This window comes from Trachypithecus francoisi, unplaced genomic scaffold, assembly GCF_009764315.1.
Source record: "Trachypithecus francoisi isolate TF-2019V2 unplaced genomic scaffold, Tfra_2.0 Lachesis_group11, whole genome shotgun sequence".
Lineage (NCBI taxonomy): Eukaryota > Metazoa > Chordata > Mammalia > Primates > Cercopithecidae > Trachypithecus > Trachypithecus francoisi.
The window spans coordinates 65,107,133-65,123,587 of NW_022681456.1; the positions used below are offsets into that span (position 1 = coordinate 65,107,133).

Consider the following 16,455-nt stretch of genomic DNA (forward strand, 5'->3'; position numbering starts at 1 on the left):
CCATCAACTAGGATTTAACTTTGTATAATTGTGTGAATTAACAAGATCCTAGGAGGCTCCAGGATCTCAGAGGCTCCAGGATCTCAGAGCAAAGTATGTACACATTTTAGAAGAATAAGATCTACATTGCCTAATAAGTCTTCAGCTTTTAAAAATCACGTTCTAAAATAATAAGTGAAATATTTGTGCTGAATTGAAAGGGTTTCCATAAATTCTGGCAGTAAACGAAAAGTGTTTTAAGCACGGAGATATTAGTCATACAAACTTAAGTCACCGTGAAACATTCAAGCGATCATGTGGGGGAAGCAGCATCCTGTTTCCTAGTCTCATTCTCCCAGAGTTCATTTGTCATTTTAAGAGACAACTTACTTTTCCATCTTTTCTTCTTTTCCTGTAAAGGTAGAAACCTGTGGGTTCTTGTTGTGGGGCGGTTTCCAAAGGAACACAGAATTGGGATTCCGGAGTTCAAATACGTGGCAAATATGCATGGAGATGAGGTATGTATGTGGCTCGAATTTCTGAAATGTCACCAGAGAAGCTTCCCCTAGGGTCTCTTGAGCTCTGTGTAAATGCTACAGAGGAAGCTTGCGAAGTCTCCAGCATGCATTGTAGCAAAGAAGCAAGGCCTGGAGAGGTCTTCCTGTGAGGCCTGTGGGAAGTTAAGGAATCAGGGTCTAACAACCACCACAGCCAAATGGTTGTGTACCCAGCGCCCTGTCAGAGTAGCTGGAGCTTGTTTTATGTTTGGGGCCGAAAGAACAACAGTTCCCCAGCCCTGAACTTCTGCCAGCCAATCCCTGCAATCTCCTTTCTGGGTTGAGTTTTCCCACCTCCTGGTCAGCATGAAGGTGACCCAGCAAAGGAGCTGTATTATATCCGAACCCACGACCAGATCTGGCTTTTCAAATGCTTTTGTTACTCTCTCTTCAATCTAATACTCAGGGTCTTCAGTGCTCCAGTTTAGACAATCACACTTGGGATTCTCTCCTACTCACCATTCAACAAACACTTGGCTGGGTGCAGTGGCTCATGCCTGTAATCCCAGCACTTTGGGAGGCCACGGCAGGCAGATCACTTGAGGCCAGTAGTTAGAGACAGCCTGGCCAACATGGTGAAACCTTGTCTCTACTAAAAATATAAAAAATTAGCCAGGTGTGGTGGTACGTACCTGTAATCTCAGCTAGTCGAGAGGCTGAGGCAGGAGAATTGCTTGAACCCAGGAAGGTGGAGGCTGCAGTGAGCCAAGATCGTGCCACTGCTCTCCAGCCTAGGCAACAGAGTGAGACTCCATCTCAAACAAACAAACAAACAAAAAAACACACACACACACAAAACCACACTTTTAAATTCCTTAATAATATCTTGCCTCTTTTCCAACTTAGCAGGGATAAACTCTACTTTTAACTAATTTAGGTTCTACAAAATACCATTTACCACTGTTACCTACCCAGCCATTCTTGCCAGGCAGTTGAAGATGTTCACCTCTATTTCTCACCTTGCTTCCTCAGAATATTTTGAGGCCATGACAACCGAAATATTTTCTATTTACCAGGACTCTATAAAACTGAGCAATCAAAGAGTTCCCAGCCATCACAATAAGGAAACTTTGCACAGAATGTGGGTATTACACTGTAAAACACAACTTGTAACTTTAGGGACTTTCTCATTTACATGCATATTCCAATAAGTACTATCTGCTGACCTGTTAAAGCACTTCTGGATTTGCAGTAGTACGGGTGGCATGCCCTAATCAGTGCTGAGCTTCCTGTTCTGACTTAGGCCTCCCCAGACTCTATAGGAACCGGATCCACCCTTCATGGTACACTCTGCCTGCCCTTGCCAGGCATGCCACCCAACCTGTCCTGCTGAGAGAGGATACTTCTTGCAGCTGCAGCTAAGATGCAAGCACCTGCCCCTAACAAAGGAATAAATCTTTGAACTCGATTTTGGGATGGGTGCAAGTTTAGTCCATCTGTGACTTTTTGAGCATAACGGGCAGTTTCTTTAAAAAAGACTATGTTGCAAGGAGTCTGCCCAAAGTTGGTTTTAATAAAACAACTGTTCATTACAGACAGCAACTCAGACTGCCTTTCCCTTTTGCTATCTAGTCTATTGATCAAGGTCCCTCAGAATGCTTTTTTTTTTTTTTCTGAGATGGAGTTTTGCTCTTGTCTCCCAGGCTGGAGTGCATTGGCGTGATCTCGGCTCACTGCAACCTCCACCTACAAGGTTCAAGCAGTTCTCATGCCTCCTCCTCCTGAGTAGTTGGGACTACAGGCATGCACCACTATGCCCAGATAATATTTTTTTTGTATTTTTTTTAGCAGAGATGGGGTTTCACCATTTTGGTCAAGCTAGTCTCGAACCCCTGACCTCAGGTGGTCCACCCACCTCAGCCTCCCAAAGTTCTGGGGTTACAGGTGTAAGCCACCCCACCCAGCTCAGAATGCATTTGTAACAAGAGACATATGGCTTTAGTAGTTTATGTATTGCTGGCATTTCAGAGGTTCCAGCCATCTACTCAGAAATTAGTCCTCAGAACTGAAACTCCCAAAGATAAGCAAGAGTCCTTTCCCTCACCTACCTCCAAATTTGCTTATTCTTTCCATGCACTTTCCTAAATTTCTGGCATCTTGCTGTCTGGGTAGTTGGTGTATTGTTCAAATCAGGGCTTGCGAGTGCACTCTGATTCTTTGAGAAATGCTGAGGGCTGAGACTAGGCAGCGAGGAAAAGTCCCAGTGTATTTTGGGGTGGGAATCTCAAGCACTGTTACCCCCTTATGTGTCCCAGCTCGTGGCAATGTCTGAGGGCTTTATGGGGCTAGTAAGAATTTATTATTCTGAATTTGAGACCTTGTCTATTCTGCCCTCCCCATGCCGCTAGGAGTTGAAGAAAGTGATGGCTTAACATTGGAGCAGAGAAGTCCTTCTGAATACAGGATCTAACAACCCCCTTTTTCCTCCCATAGATCTTTTGAAATTGAAAACATTTTTAAGAAGCAACAGAGCTAACATTTTAGGGCAGTGGTTCTTAACCTTTTTTGGATGTACTCCTTGCTATTCGGTTATAAATTTGACCTCTGACTTCAGGGCCTGTGGATTATCTAGGAGTTTATGGACCTTAGGTGGAGAATCCCAGCAGGGAACACATACACACTGAGTGTCAGGGTGGATAGAATTGACCACACTATTTTTTAAATGAGACCCTCACCCCCACTGTGTGAGAGTGTGTGTGTGTGTGTTTTTCCACACTTAATACCATGGCTAGATGACACAGAGCATCAGCTGCATCAGGGAGACTCAGCTCTGCTGATTACACCTGCCAATTTCCCCCATGTATTTTTATTTTACTTATTTATGCCTTGTTTTAGAATTGGGTCTTTCTTTAAATTAGAAATTGGTGGCCAAAAAGCACATGAAAAAGTGTCTAACAACACTAATCATCAGAGAAATGCAAATCAAAAACCACAATGAGATGTCATCTCATACCAGTCAGAATGGCTATTAATAAAAAGTCAAAAAATAACAGATGCTGATGAGGCTACAGAGAAAAGGGATCGCTTATATGCTGCTGGTGGGAATGTAAATTAGTTCAACCACTGTGAAAAGCAGTGTGGTGATTTCTCAAAGAACTTGGAACAGAACTACGATTCAACCCAGCAATCCCAATATCTACCCAAAGGAATATAAATTGTTCTGCCATAAAGACACATGCACACATATGTTCACTGAAGCGCTATTCACAATAACAAAGACATAGGGTTAGTCTAAATGCCCATCAGTGGTAGACTGGATAAAGGAAATGTGGTATATATACATCATGTCATACTATGCAGCCATAAAAAAAGAACAAGATCATGCACTTTGACCTTATCCTAAGCAAACTAACGCAGGAACAGAAAATCAAACACTGCATGTTCTCACTTATGAGTGAGAGCTAAACATTGAATACACATGGGCACAAAGAAGGGGACAATAGATACCAGCGCCTACTTGAGGATGGAGGGTCGGAGGAGGATGAGGATCAAATACCTGCCTATTAGATACTAAGCTGATTGCCTGGGTGATGAAATAATCCATACACCAAATCCCCACAGCACACAATTTACCTGTAGAACCAATCTGCACATGTACTCCTGAAACTAAAATAAATGTTAAAAACGAAAAAAAAGCAGGCCGAGCATGGGGGCTCACGCCTGTAATCCCAGCATTTGGGGAGGCTGAGGTGGGTGGATCACCTGAGTTTAGGAGTTCAAGACCAGCCTGGCCAACATGATGAAACCCCATCTCTACTAAAAATACAAAAATTAGCTGGGCACAGTGGCATGCACCTGAGTTTAGGAGTTCAAGACCAGCCTGGCCAACATGATGAAACTCCATCTCTACTAAAAATACAAAAATTAGCTGGGCACGGTGGCGTTCACCTGTAATCCCAGCTACTCGGGAGGCTGAGGCAGGAGAATCGCTTGAACCCAGGAGGCAGAGGTTGCAGTGAGCCGAGATCGTGCCACTGCACTCCAACCTGGGCAATAGAGTGAGACTGTCTCAAAAAAAAAAAAAAAATTACAAGATCAACATGTTCATGTTAGAAAAAGTATAAACAAAACATTATATACTGACCTTCCCAAAATTAGTGCTCCTAATTTCTTTCTTTTTTTTTTTTTTTTGGGATGGAGTCTCACTCTGTCCCCCAGGCTGGAGTGCAGTGGCGTGTTATCAGCTCACTGCAAGCTCCACCTCCCGGGATCATGGCAATCTCCTACCTCAGCCTCCTGAGTAGTTGGGACTACAGGTGCCCGCCACCGTGCCCGGCTAATTTTTTTTGTATTTTTAGTAGAGACGAGGTTTCACCATGGTCTCGATCTCTTGACCTTGTGATCCACCCGTCTCGGCCTCCCAAAGTGCTGGGATTACAGGCGTGAGCCACCGCGCCCGGCTGTGCTCCTAATTTCTTATTTATTTTTCCAGATATTTGTGTGTGCACGCACTTTTACCAAAAGAGACTATGCTATTTGCAACATTTTTAGGTAAATACTAGCTACCTTTTTGTACCAATAAATCTTTATTCTGTCTTTATCTTATCGCCTACTTTCTAGTTTCTCCAATTGTCCTCAAATGTCTCTAAAATTACCCAAATCAGGATCCAGTCCTGGCACATGCATCACATTTAGTGGATATGTTGGATCTCTTGGATTTCATTTAATCCAATATATTTTTATTATGATACCAGGCTTGATAAAGAGCCTAATCAGTTGTCTGCCCTGTAGAATGTCACATATTCTGGATTTTTGGTTTGCTTCTTTATAGTATCATTGCAGTTGTACCTCTAGTCCCTGTCTTTACTTCAAACTGGAAATTAAATCTAAAGGTTTGTTGAATTTAGGCAAAATCTTTTTGGCTAATATCTTAGGAATTGTGAAGATAGTTTCATTTGATTGATGCTGAGGGTTCAGGCTAATTCACCTGACTACACTCAGGAATGTCAAAAGCAAACTCTGGGTTGCAAAATCAACTTACAATGGCCCATTTTCAGCCAAGTGTTGTTACAAAATAAGTAAAGTTAAACCCACTCCTCATTTTGCATGAATTTCACATATTCTGTTATTCTTGCAAAGGTCCTTGTTCTACTAGGATCATGGCTCCTACTGTAGATATTTTTCTTGTCTTCAGTGACCTTCCATTGTCTCACATGCTTTCTATGGCACAGGCTCACTATGCCACATTAATCAGGCTGGCAAGTTGCCTGCTCAGACAGTGCTTTATAAGAAAATAATAACAATAGCTAACATTTATTGAGCACAGATGACAATAAGTGCTTTTTAGGCCTCATTTCTTTTGATAACCTCTGGAGAAGGCATGTTTATTAGTCCCATGAAGGGGGCCCAGGTTTGTGCTTGGTCACCAGCTGTGGGAACCCAGAGCCTGAGCACCGAGCCTTGCCCAGCTGTGGATCCACTCCTTTACTCTCTCTTCTCTGTTTTTAAACTGTTCTGTTTTATGGTTTTAGTTATTAAGTATAGATCTATGATCTATCTCAAATTAATTTCACTTGGATGGATACTAAGTTGTTCCAGCACCATTTGGTGAGAGGATTTGGGCTTGTTGGTTCTGTAAAAAAGTAGCAAACTCTCAGAGGGCAACACTGGAAAAAGTATCTTCCAGTCACCTACCTGTCCCTTTCTTTCCCCTACTCTTCACTTCTCTCTTCTTGACTGCTGGGGAGCTAACAGACAAAGCACTCATGGTGAGCCTTTGTCACCGATGTTTATTCATTTTTCAGAGCAGCATGGGAGAAACATTTCTGGGGCTCTTTCTCAATTTAATAAGACTAGTAGGTGTTTTTCTGGTTCATCCAGGCACACACATTATTTGCACACATATTGGCATGTTGGATTGAAGCCTCAGTTCTAGGTTTAATTTACACAACCTCCTAATTGACATCACTTGACATACCTATAGTTGAATCTTTTTTTTTTTTTTAATTGGAAGGGTTGATGCCAGTGCAGGCTGAATGGGGTTCTCTACCATTCCCTTATGCTACAGATATTCAGATTGCGTGGGAATGGGGTCCTTGTCTCCTCACCTTCCCCCATCACCTCATTCTGCTTCTGGCTTGCTGTGTAGTAAACTATAACCAATACTCTAAAATCAGAGCTATGCTGAAAACTGGGACCGTGCCCTTAAACCAGGAGCATCTAACATCCTCAGCCTAAGTGTAGATGCAGAAGAGAAGCCTGGGAAAATCTTCCCCAGTCCTCCCTACTGTTTGTTTTGTGCCTGTCTTCTATGCCATGTTTTTCAAATTTTGCAGAAAAAAATACTTTTCTTGGGTAATCTCTAGGTTGGTAAGACATCTCTAATTTCTGCCTAATGGAAATATTGAAGCAAGGCATGACTGTGTGCTTAAAGAATTGTGTGCCCAGGCCAGGCATGGTGGTTCATACTTATAATCCCATCACTTTGGGAGGTCAAGCTGGGGAGGTTGTTGAGGCCAGGAGTGCAAGACTAGCCTGGGAAACATAGTAAGGCCTTGTCTCTAAAAAAAAAATTTTTTTTTTAATTAGCCAGGCGTGGTGGTGCATACCCATGGTCCCAGCTACTCAGGAGGCTGAGGTGGAAGGATTGCTTGAGCCTGAGAGGTTGAGGCTGCAGTGGGCCATGATCACACCACTGTACTTCAGCCTGGGTGACAAAGCAAGACCCTGTCTTAAAAAAAAAAAAAGAATCGAGTGCCTAGAGTTTTAAGCCAACTCTAGTAACATTAAGCAAAGTATTTTAGGTCGAAGCCTGAGTTCAAACCCAGGTTTCCTTGACTTCAGGGGCAGTGGTCTTAAACACTGTATTGTAGAAGTAACTGTTGAATATGTTTGTTAAATAATTTAACTAAATTGCAATTATTTTTTCTTTTGGAGTTGGGGTCTTTCTTTGTAACCTAGGCTAGAAAGCATTGGTGTGATCATGGCTCACTGTAACCTCAAACACCTGGGCCCAAGCAATCCTCCTGCCTCAGCCTCCCACGTAGCTAGGTCTAAAGGTGTGTGCCACCACACCAGGCTAAGTTTTTTATTTTTTGTAGAGATGGGGTCCCACAGTGTTACCCAGGCTGTTCTCAAACTCCTGGCCTCAAGTGATCCTCTGGCCTTGGCCTTCCAGAGTGTTGGGATTATAGGCTTGAGCCATTGTGCCCAGCCTAAATTGCAATTCTGCTTTTTTGGGGAGGTGGGGGATAGGAATTTTTTTTAAGCTTTCATTTCTTAAAGATCAATGAATTATTTTTACTATGTTAGACTTGATATAGGCTTTTGTAACTGCCCAACAGGTTCATTTTGCCTGTTGCCCAGATAGAGCAGATGTATTAAGACAGGGGAACTGCGATAGAGAAAGAGTTTAATTCATGCAGAGCCAACTGAACAAGAGACCGGAGTTTTATTATTACTTAAATCAGTCGCCCCAAAAATTCAGAGACTGGGATTTTAAGGATAATTTGGTGGGTAGGGGGAGAGACAGTGGGGAGTGGTGATCGGTCAGGTCGGAGACGAAATAATAGAGCATCAAAGCTGTCCTCTTGTGCTGAGTCAGTTCCTGGGTGAGGGCCACAAGACCAGATGAGCCAGTTTATCGATGTGGGTGGTGCCAGCAGATCCATTCAGTGCAGGGTCTAAAAAGTATCTTAGGTTTTACAATAGCGATGTTATCCCCCTGAGCAGTTGGGGAGGTTTGGAATCTTGAGGCCTCTGGCTGCGTAACTCCTAAGCCATAATTTCTAATCTTGTGGCTAATTTGTTAGTCCTATATTCAGGAAAAGGCTATTATCATCTTTGTTTCAATGTTAAACTATGAACTACGTTAGTTTAGCCTAGGCCCAGGAATGAACAAGGACAACTTGAAGGTTAGACGCAAGATGGAGTTGGTTTCATCAGATCTCTTTCACTGCCATAATTTTCTCACTGTTGTAATTTTTGCAAAGGCAGTTTCACTTTTGAAAAATTCACATCACATAGAATTTTACGTTTGTGGCATTGGTTTATAGTTTATGGTTTTCCAGAAATATAGGTTGAAAAGAAAAATCATTCCCTGGATAATAGTGGCCGTATTTGTCAACCTAAAAATAAAGAGATAAAGGATAAATGATTTTCACACACCTTCTAGGTATAAAAGACAGTTTATGAGATGTAGTTTGCATGTCTAAATGTTTTACTTAGGGGGTATTTTAATGGTTTTCACAGACAGTGGCACACAATATCTGAAATTATGGCTGTTCTGGAAAATCTGGAATGCATAGTCAACATGCAGTAGAGGTTCCCAACTTGTCATTAAACCAAAACACAACATTAAAGCTTGTCTTTCTAAATGCCACTTCCCAAGCTCCTTTTTCTACCACTGTCCCAGGTGATAGCAAAATGTCCTCAGTAACACTATGTAGTTTGCATAATTAAGTTCTTTCTTTTTAGATTTAGGCAGAGCTCTTTGTTTTCCAGGTGAAATGTCTAATTCATTTTAAGCATGTTTTAAATTAATTAACTTTTTGGTGAGGCTGGGCCAGGGTGACCAGATATCCCGAGTCCCTGTCAGGAGCAGAATTATTAGCTTGTACCACTATAAAATTTGTTCGGTGTTTAAAAATCCTTCAGATAAAATAGCTTGATCATTTGTACATCTCCCCTTATAAAGCACCTTAAGTCCTTATGTGAATTTCAGAAAGTTCTTCCTCAGGATAGTCTTGACCTTATAATGAATTGTCAACAGTAGTTTATTCACAATTATTCAGTGAATACATGATAGACCAAGAGCTGGACAAGCTATACCAGGAACACAGGGATACAGAGAAAAACCGTGAGGGTCCCTGACTTCGGGGCTTCGATGGTGGAGTTGGAGAAGGGGAGGTCAGTCAAGGTCAACCAAGTGATTGTAACGTGTGTGACCAGCATTAGATAACGCAAGTGTCATGGTGAACCCAGACTTGGGAGGCCAAGAAAAGTATGCTAGATAAATGTCATGTTTAGGCTGATATTTGAAGAAGAAGAATTAGCTCGGCGGGTCAGACAAATAACTTAAATCTATAACACATACACCACTGTGGAGCCCCATAGCCCAGTGACTTTCCCGCCAGAAGCTGCATCACAGTTAAACAGATTCCATTGTTAGGATAGCTGAAGATTCTCTCTCTCTCTCACACACACACACACACACAGCACAACACTGTCTGGGTTGTGGATTGTTCCTTCAAAAATTTTTTTCTGTTTTTTTATAAACAATCTGTGAAGAACCAGAACACTCTCTTTTGTCTGTGTGGCAAGTTCCAACTTGGCTGAATTGAACTGCAGCTGATAGAGAATGTATTTTCTGCTTTCTGGGTGATTGCCATTTTAACCACCGGATGAAGGAGATGGAGTGAGTCTCCGGAGGCCCGTGTGTGCATCAGGCCCCCGTCTCTTCATGACGGCTTCTCCCTGAAGGCTGTGCTCTCACAGGAAGGAAGCCAGCATGCTGGGTGAAAGGCTGCCTGGGCAATTGGAGACTCTTTTGACCACATTCTTTTTTAAAATTTGGACTCTCCAGGGTTTCCTGTCAAAGACTTAATTTTCAATGAAGGGAGGTTTATACATAAAACATGAATGAGTGTTTGAGACATTTATATTAAGGTTGGGAAGAATTAATTTGAATAATATTTGGCATAAATCTGCTGTTACAGAAGCAGGAAAAGATGGCCCAAAAAGAAAGGAGGATTTTGTTTAACTGCCTCTGAAATTTCATTTGTTTACCTCAGCATTTAAAAACTTATCTGACGCTTAGTTGGTTCTTTATCATATTTTCAAGATTTTTATTTACCCCTGCAGTTGAGAACTTGTGATTTGTTGTGGAATATTGAGACACACAGAAAATACTTTGGTTATATACTTGTTTCCCTGAAAGAATCATGATTTTATTATTTTTGTAAAAATGACATAGGTTTTCTTTAAAAAGAATAAGAGGAAATAAAAATCATTCAGAATACTGTACCCAGAAATAGCCATCATTAATATTTGCCAGACATCATTCTAGACATCTATATATTTCTGTAGTAAGAGAATGAGAGGAATTAAAAGAATATAAAATAAAATGTGTCATATGTTATATCGTATGAAATTTTATTTTATTTGAATTAACAGAAGAATAAAACTGAAGTGAAACTAAAATAATTGGTGAAATTGATCCTTTCTCAAAATAAGAAATTGATTATCACATTTTTCTTCTTTTTTTTCTTTCTTTCTTTTTTTTTTTGAGACGGAGTCTCACTGTTGCCTGGCTGGAGTGCAGTGGTACAATCTCAGCTCATTGCAACCTCCAACTCCCAGGTTCAAGCGATTCTCCTGCCTCAGCCTCCCAAGCAGCTGGGATTACAGGCAGTGGCCACCATGCCCGGCTAAGTTTTGTATTTTTAGTGGAGATGGGGTTTCACCATGTTGGCCAGGCTGGTCTCAAACCCCTGACCTCAGTTGATCTGCCCACCTCAGCCTCCCAAAGTGCTGGGATTGCAGGCGTGAGCCATCATGCCCAGCCCCAACTTTTATATTTCGTTCTGTACCCATACTCCCAAGACTGCTTAATCCAATTCTGTATCTAACAGAATACCAACTCAGCCTAGCTCCTAATCATGGCTTCTTTACTCTTCCTTTTCACTTTCTTTTGGTTGGGTGAATTTCATTGCCAACTCATGTTTTGATTATTTGCAGGCTGGAGAATGTATGGTTCAGATAGCTAAGAGAGAAATTCACATTTAGAGTCACATGGGGATTCTGATATCATTTCCTCTCTGTTCTTGACTTGGGACTCATATAGGTCAGGGATTTTTGCCAATTGAACCATACTATGGCCTCTAACCAGCATTTAGACATTTAAGGAACTATGGGACTCCTGGTCACTTCCTCCTCACCTTCCTGTACCTATTCCTCCCCAAACCCTTCTGAGAAACCTCCTTAAACCAACTATCCTTTTCACTTTTTTTTTTTTTTTTTTTTGATATAGTGTCTCACTCTGTCACCCAAGCTGGAGTGCAGTGGCGCGATCTCGGCTCATTGCAACCTCTGCCTCCCAGGTTCAAGCAATTCTCGTGCCTCAGCCTCCTGAGTAGCAGGGACTACAGGCACCTGCCACCATGCCCAGCTAATTTTTGTATTTTTAGTAGAGACGGGGTTTCACTATGTTGGCCAGGCTGGTCTGGAAATCCTGACTTTGGGTGATCTGCCCACCTCGGCCTCCCAAAGTGCTGGGATGACAGGCGTGAGCCACCATGCCTGGCCCCTTTTCACATTTAAAGTTACTGTCACAGTTTTATGTTACCAGCTGCTCCCCGCTGGCTTTAGGGCAGGTCATAAGTAGCTCGTCGAGGTTACTTCCAAAGGTGCTGGACCTTCAAAAACCTATTATATCTTAAAATTGGAACCCAGTGTGGGGTACGAGTGACTTTTGTGGTTATTAGCTTGTAAGGACTTTTTCCAGTGACAATTTTGACTATAAAAACAAAAATCTGACTGGGTGTGGTGGCTCACACCTGTAATCCCAGCACTTTGGGAGGCTGAGGTGGACAGATCATCTGAGGTCAGGAGTTCGAGACCAGCCTGGCCAACATGGAAACCCTGTCTCTACTAAAAATATAAAAATTAGCCAGACAAGGTGGTGGGCGCCTGTAATCTCAGCTACTTGGGAGGGTGAGGCAGGAGAATTGTTTGAATCCAGGAGACGGAGGTTGCAGTGAGCCAACATGGTGCCACTGCCCTCCAGCCTGGGTGACAGAGTGAGACTGTCTCAAAAAAAAGAAATCAAGGTAGTGGAAGAGGAAGATAAAAAATGAGTAGGAAAAAAGTTGAAGTCAGGATTGGAAATAATCTTACTCTAAATTTTATGGTTGTCTGTGAATCTATAATTCATATATCCCAAGTTTTCTTTCTTTCTTTCTTTCTTCTTTTTCTTTTCTTTTTTTTTTTTTTTTTGACACAGGGTCTCACTCTGTCACCCATGCTGGAATACAGTCGTGTGATCTCAGCTCACTGCTGCCTCAACCTCCTGGGCAGCACAAGTGATCCTCCGACCTCAGCCTCCTGAGTAGTTGGGGCCACAGGTCTATGTCATCATGCCAGCTAATTTCTTATTTTATGTAGTGATGGGATCTCACTACATTGCCCAGGCTGGTCTCGAGCTCCTGGGCTCTGCCTTAGCCTCCCAAAGTGCTGAGATTACAGGCATAAGCCACTGCTATCAGTCCCAAATTTTTAGTCCCAATTTCAATTATTCTATATTCATTAGAATAACAGATGTTTAAAGTGTGGTCTCTTTATGTGCCAGTGAGGGAATCAAGTGAGAAGTGGTCATCCAAGGATCACTTATCCTATGTCACAATGTTGAAGTCCTACAGTGAAATCATGGCTGGAAATTCTTCTGAGGCTCCATGAAATCTTTTCATGCACAGTGTCTACATGAATGTGCCTGCAGCACTCTCCTGATTTTCTCACCTGCTGCCCCTGAGTTCTCATTTACTAACCCCTCAGCAACATCCATTCTTCTGAAGCAGATTCCTTGAACCTAGAATGATAGGGAGAACTTGATGTAGTCTAAGCAGATCTTCCTATGATAAGGCTGACATTTAAATTACTTTTTTTAAATAAGAAAAATAATGAATCTCTCTCCTGGGGAGGAATTATAAAGCAAGATCTCTTACAGGCCTTCAGTTTCCCAGGCCTTATTGATATGTAAGCTAATTTTAGGTGGATATGACAGTTTTTAACATTTTAATAGTCATGCTTTTACTTAATGTATATTAGAAATATATATCTAGAAAAATGATAATGATATGAAGTTTCATGTTACAAAATAAAAGATAGTATATAGATAATATGCAGATATGGCAAAGAGTTATGAGGATGATGTACAAATGACTAAAGTTTCAGAAATCAGAAATACATAGATATGGCCAAAATTGCACAGATGTGCAACAGGAGAACCAGCAAATAAGCAAATGTAAAAGTCAGAAATCTATTTAAATTATGCTTATTACAAATGTGGATTTTTCCCTATTGAAATCTGTAGTCTGATACAATAGCGCACATCTGTAGTCCCAGCTACTTGGGAGGCTAAGGTGGGAGGATCACTTGAGCTCAGGAGTTGGAAGCCAGCCTGAGCAACATAGCAAGACCCTGTCTTAAAAAAAAAAAAACTACAATGCGATGATTCTAAGTCAGTTATCGACCAATACATACATGATAAGCTTCATATGCACCATGCATTCTCAGGGAAATACGTGATTCCTGTGCTTCTCTGTAACTCGACCTCTTGCTCTACCACTCCAGAAGATACCTTGGAAGGCAACCAAATGAAAAATGTTATAATAAGAATCATTATTCCAGCTGGGCGCAGTGGCTCATGCCTGTAATCCCAGCACTTTGGGAGTCTGAGGCAGGTGGATCACTTGAGGTTAGGAGTTCAAGACCAGCCTGGCCAACATAGTGAAACCCCATCTCTACTAAAAATACAAAAATTAGCTGGGCATGGTGGCACATGCCTGTAATCCCAGCTACTCAGGAAGCTGAGGCAAGAGAATCACTTGAACCCAGGAGGCGGAGGTTGCAATGAGCCAAGGTCACGCCGCTGCACTTCAGCCTGGGTGACAGAGTTGAAACTGTCTCAAAAAAAAAAAGAAGAAAAAGAAGATGCATTTTTCCACTCTAATTCATTTTTGCAATGTGTAAACTATTTACAAATGGGTACTTTAACTCTTGCTAACATTTTTCAGCACACCCTATGACTGCTCACCACCTGATTGCCACTTGGCAGAGCATAAGCATGCTTAAGAAAGAGTGGTCTTACAAACTAGTTTGGGTCTGAGATACCATATGTAGAGACCCCTGTTGGGGAATTTGCGCTGTAGGGACTGCTTTCCTTATTGCCTCTGACCTAATAATGTCCTCTTTTCTCTTTAACACATACAGACTGTTGGGCGGGAGCTGCTGCTCCATCTGATTGACTATCTTGTAACCAATGATGGCAAAGACCCTGAAATCACAAATCTGATCAATAGTACCCGGATACACATCATGCCTTCCATGAACCCAGATGGATTCGAAGCCGTCAAAAAGCCTGACTGTTACTACAGCATCGGAAGGTAAAGAGGGGCTGGTCTGTCTGTACTTCAAAACAAGCAACACAACACAAAGGCTCCTGTCAGGCACCTGGTGGCCTTGGCAAGAGGAGTTGTGTCATGGTAAGAGCCCTCAGCCGGTGTCATGTCGCTGATGTGCCAAAGCTTAAGGCATATCAGGGTTACCCCTGGCTTGCAGGAAGAAATGCAAATAAGGCTACTTTGCACCGGTGCCCGCCTAGCCTCTCCATCTTCATTTGCCACTCCCTCTCCCTCCCCTGCCTCCTCCCCTCTGGGCCTCCTTCCTGGAACTACCAGGTGCTTTCTCACCTCAGCGTTTTACACACAGCATTTCCTCCCCCTGCCTAAATAGCATTTCCTCCAAGACTCTTTCTCCCGACCTGTCATACACTAGATCCCCTGATAAACTCTCAGATCACCTGGCACTTTACTGTCAGAGCACGACTTTGAATATCTAATTTCTTGCTTCATGTCTCTCTCCCCACTACACTGCAAGCTACCTGCAGGCAGGAATCCTGTCCATTATGTTTGTCGTCATTAGATCCTCAGTGCCTGGCAGAGTACCCAGGCCCTTAATGACTGGTTGATTTATTAGGCCAGAAGTCCAAGAACTAACCATAAACCAGAGTGGGTCTTGAAGGAGCTTGATTCCCTCCAGTTTTAAGTTTTTCTAGCATATTTAAACATGGCCGTTCCACGTTTCACAAATACTTTTGTGTAATGTAGTTGTTTCTGTTATCAGTTGCTACTTAATGAACCACCCCAAAATGAGCAACTTAAAGCAACAGCCTTTTTCTTTACTGTTGATTCCTTAGGTCAGGAATTTGGACAGGGCAGAGCAGGGATGGCTATTCTGTGTGCCACAGGTCTGGGGCTCAGCCCTGGTCTTTCTGAGACAATTTACCTGGAGCCATGGACTCTCCGTGGACTCTCTACGTGGCTACTATTGGGATCTCAGGGTCCTAAAAGGGAGCATCTAAGAGCAGAAGTCCCAAAATACAAACACTTATCAAACCTCTGCCCGCATCAATAGCTAGTATCTCATTGGTTAGAGCAGATCACAAGGGATGGGATGCCATGGGGTGTAAGTGCTAGGTGTGGGTCATAGCAGGCCACCATGGCAGCTATCCACCACACGCATACTCACATTTGGAAAGACACCTGGAGCCTAAACCAAAGGGCAAGACACTGTAAGAATCCACTCCCTCATGCCCTATCAATATGCTCTAAAATATTCTTTCTTTTAAAGGGAAAATTATAACCGGTATGACTTGAATCGAAATTTCCCTGATGCTTTTGAATATAATAATGTCTCAAGGCAACCTGAAACGTTGGCAGTCATGAAGTGGCTGAAAACAGAGACGTTTGTCCTCTCTGCAAACCTCCATGGTGGTGCCCTTGTGGCCAGTTACCCGTTTGACAATGGTGTTCAAGGTAAGCAGGTACGGGCCCGGTTCTGGCTTCCTAAGTCCAGAGTGGGGCTGAGACTCTCTGCCTCTGGGTGGGGATCAGCTCTCCCTTCCCCACTTAACTTCTCCAGCACGGTGAAAAGAGCTTCGTGTTCCCAACCCTAGCCATCCTTCCTGGAATTCTTCAACAGCAGATGGGCAGTGTGGCTGAACTGACAACCCACAGCTGGACATGCATCAGTGAATTCGTGAAATTTAGATTCTAGAAAATACAATCTGGTCAGATTTTGATTCTCTGACAAGAGACAACATGGCTAAAATAACATAAGACTGGAACAACTCTTTTTTTTTTTTTTTTTTGCTAATCATATGAACAATAATTGTTGACTCTTCTTAAAACTCTGTGGGATGAGG

The 16,455-nt window shown here is 42.4% G+C and overlaps 1 protein-coding gene across 2 annotated transcripts in view; it reads left to right on the top strand.

Moving 5' to 3' along the window:
• CPM (carboxypeptidase M) overlaps positions 1-16,455 on the top strand; it is an 84,480-nt gene that overhangs the window by 50,193 nt on the left and 17,832 nt on the right. For both annotated transcript variants that reach the window (XM_033221320.1, XM_033221321.1), the window contains exons 3-5: positions 400-497; positions 14,463-14,635; positions 15,882-16,066. In XM_033221320.1, the coding sequence (XP_033077211.1) occupies positions 400-497; positions 14,463-14,635; positions 15,882-16,066 (456 nt within the window). The remainder of the gene's footprint in view (positions 1-399; positions 498-14,462; positions 14,636-15,881; positions 16,067-16,455) is intronic.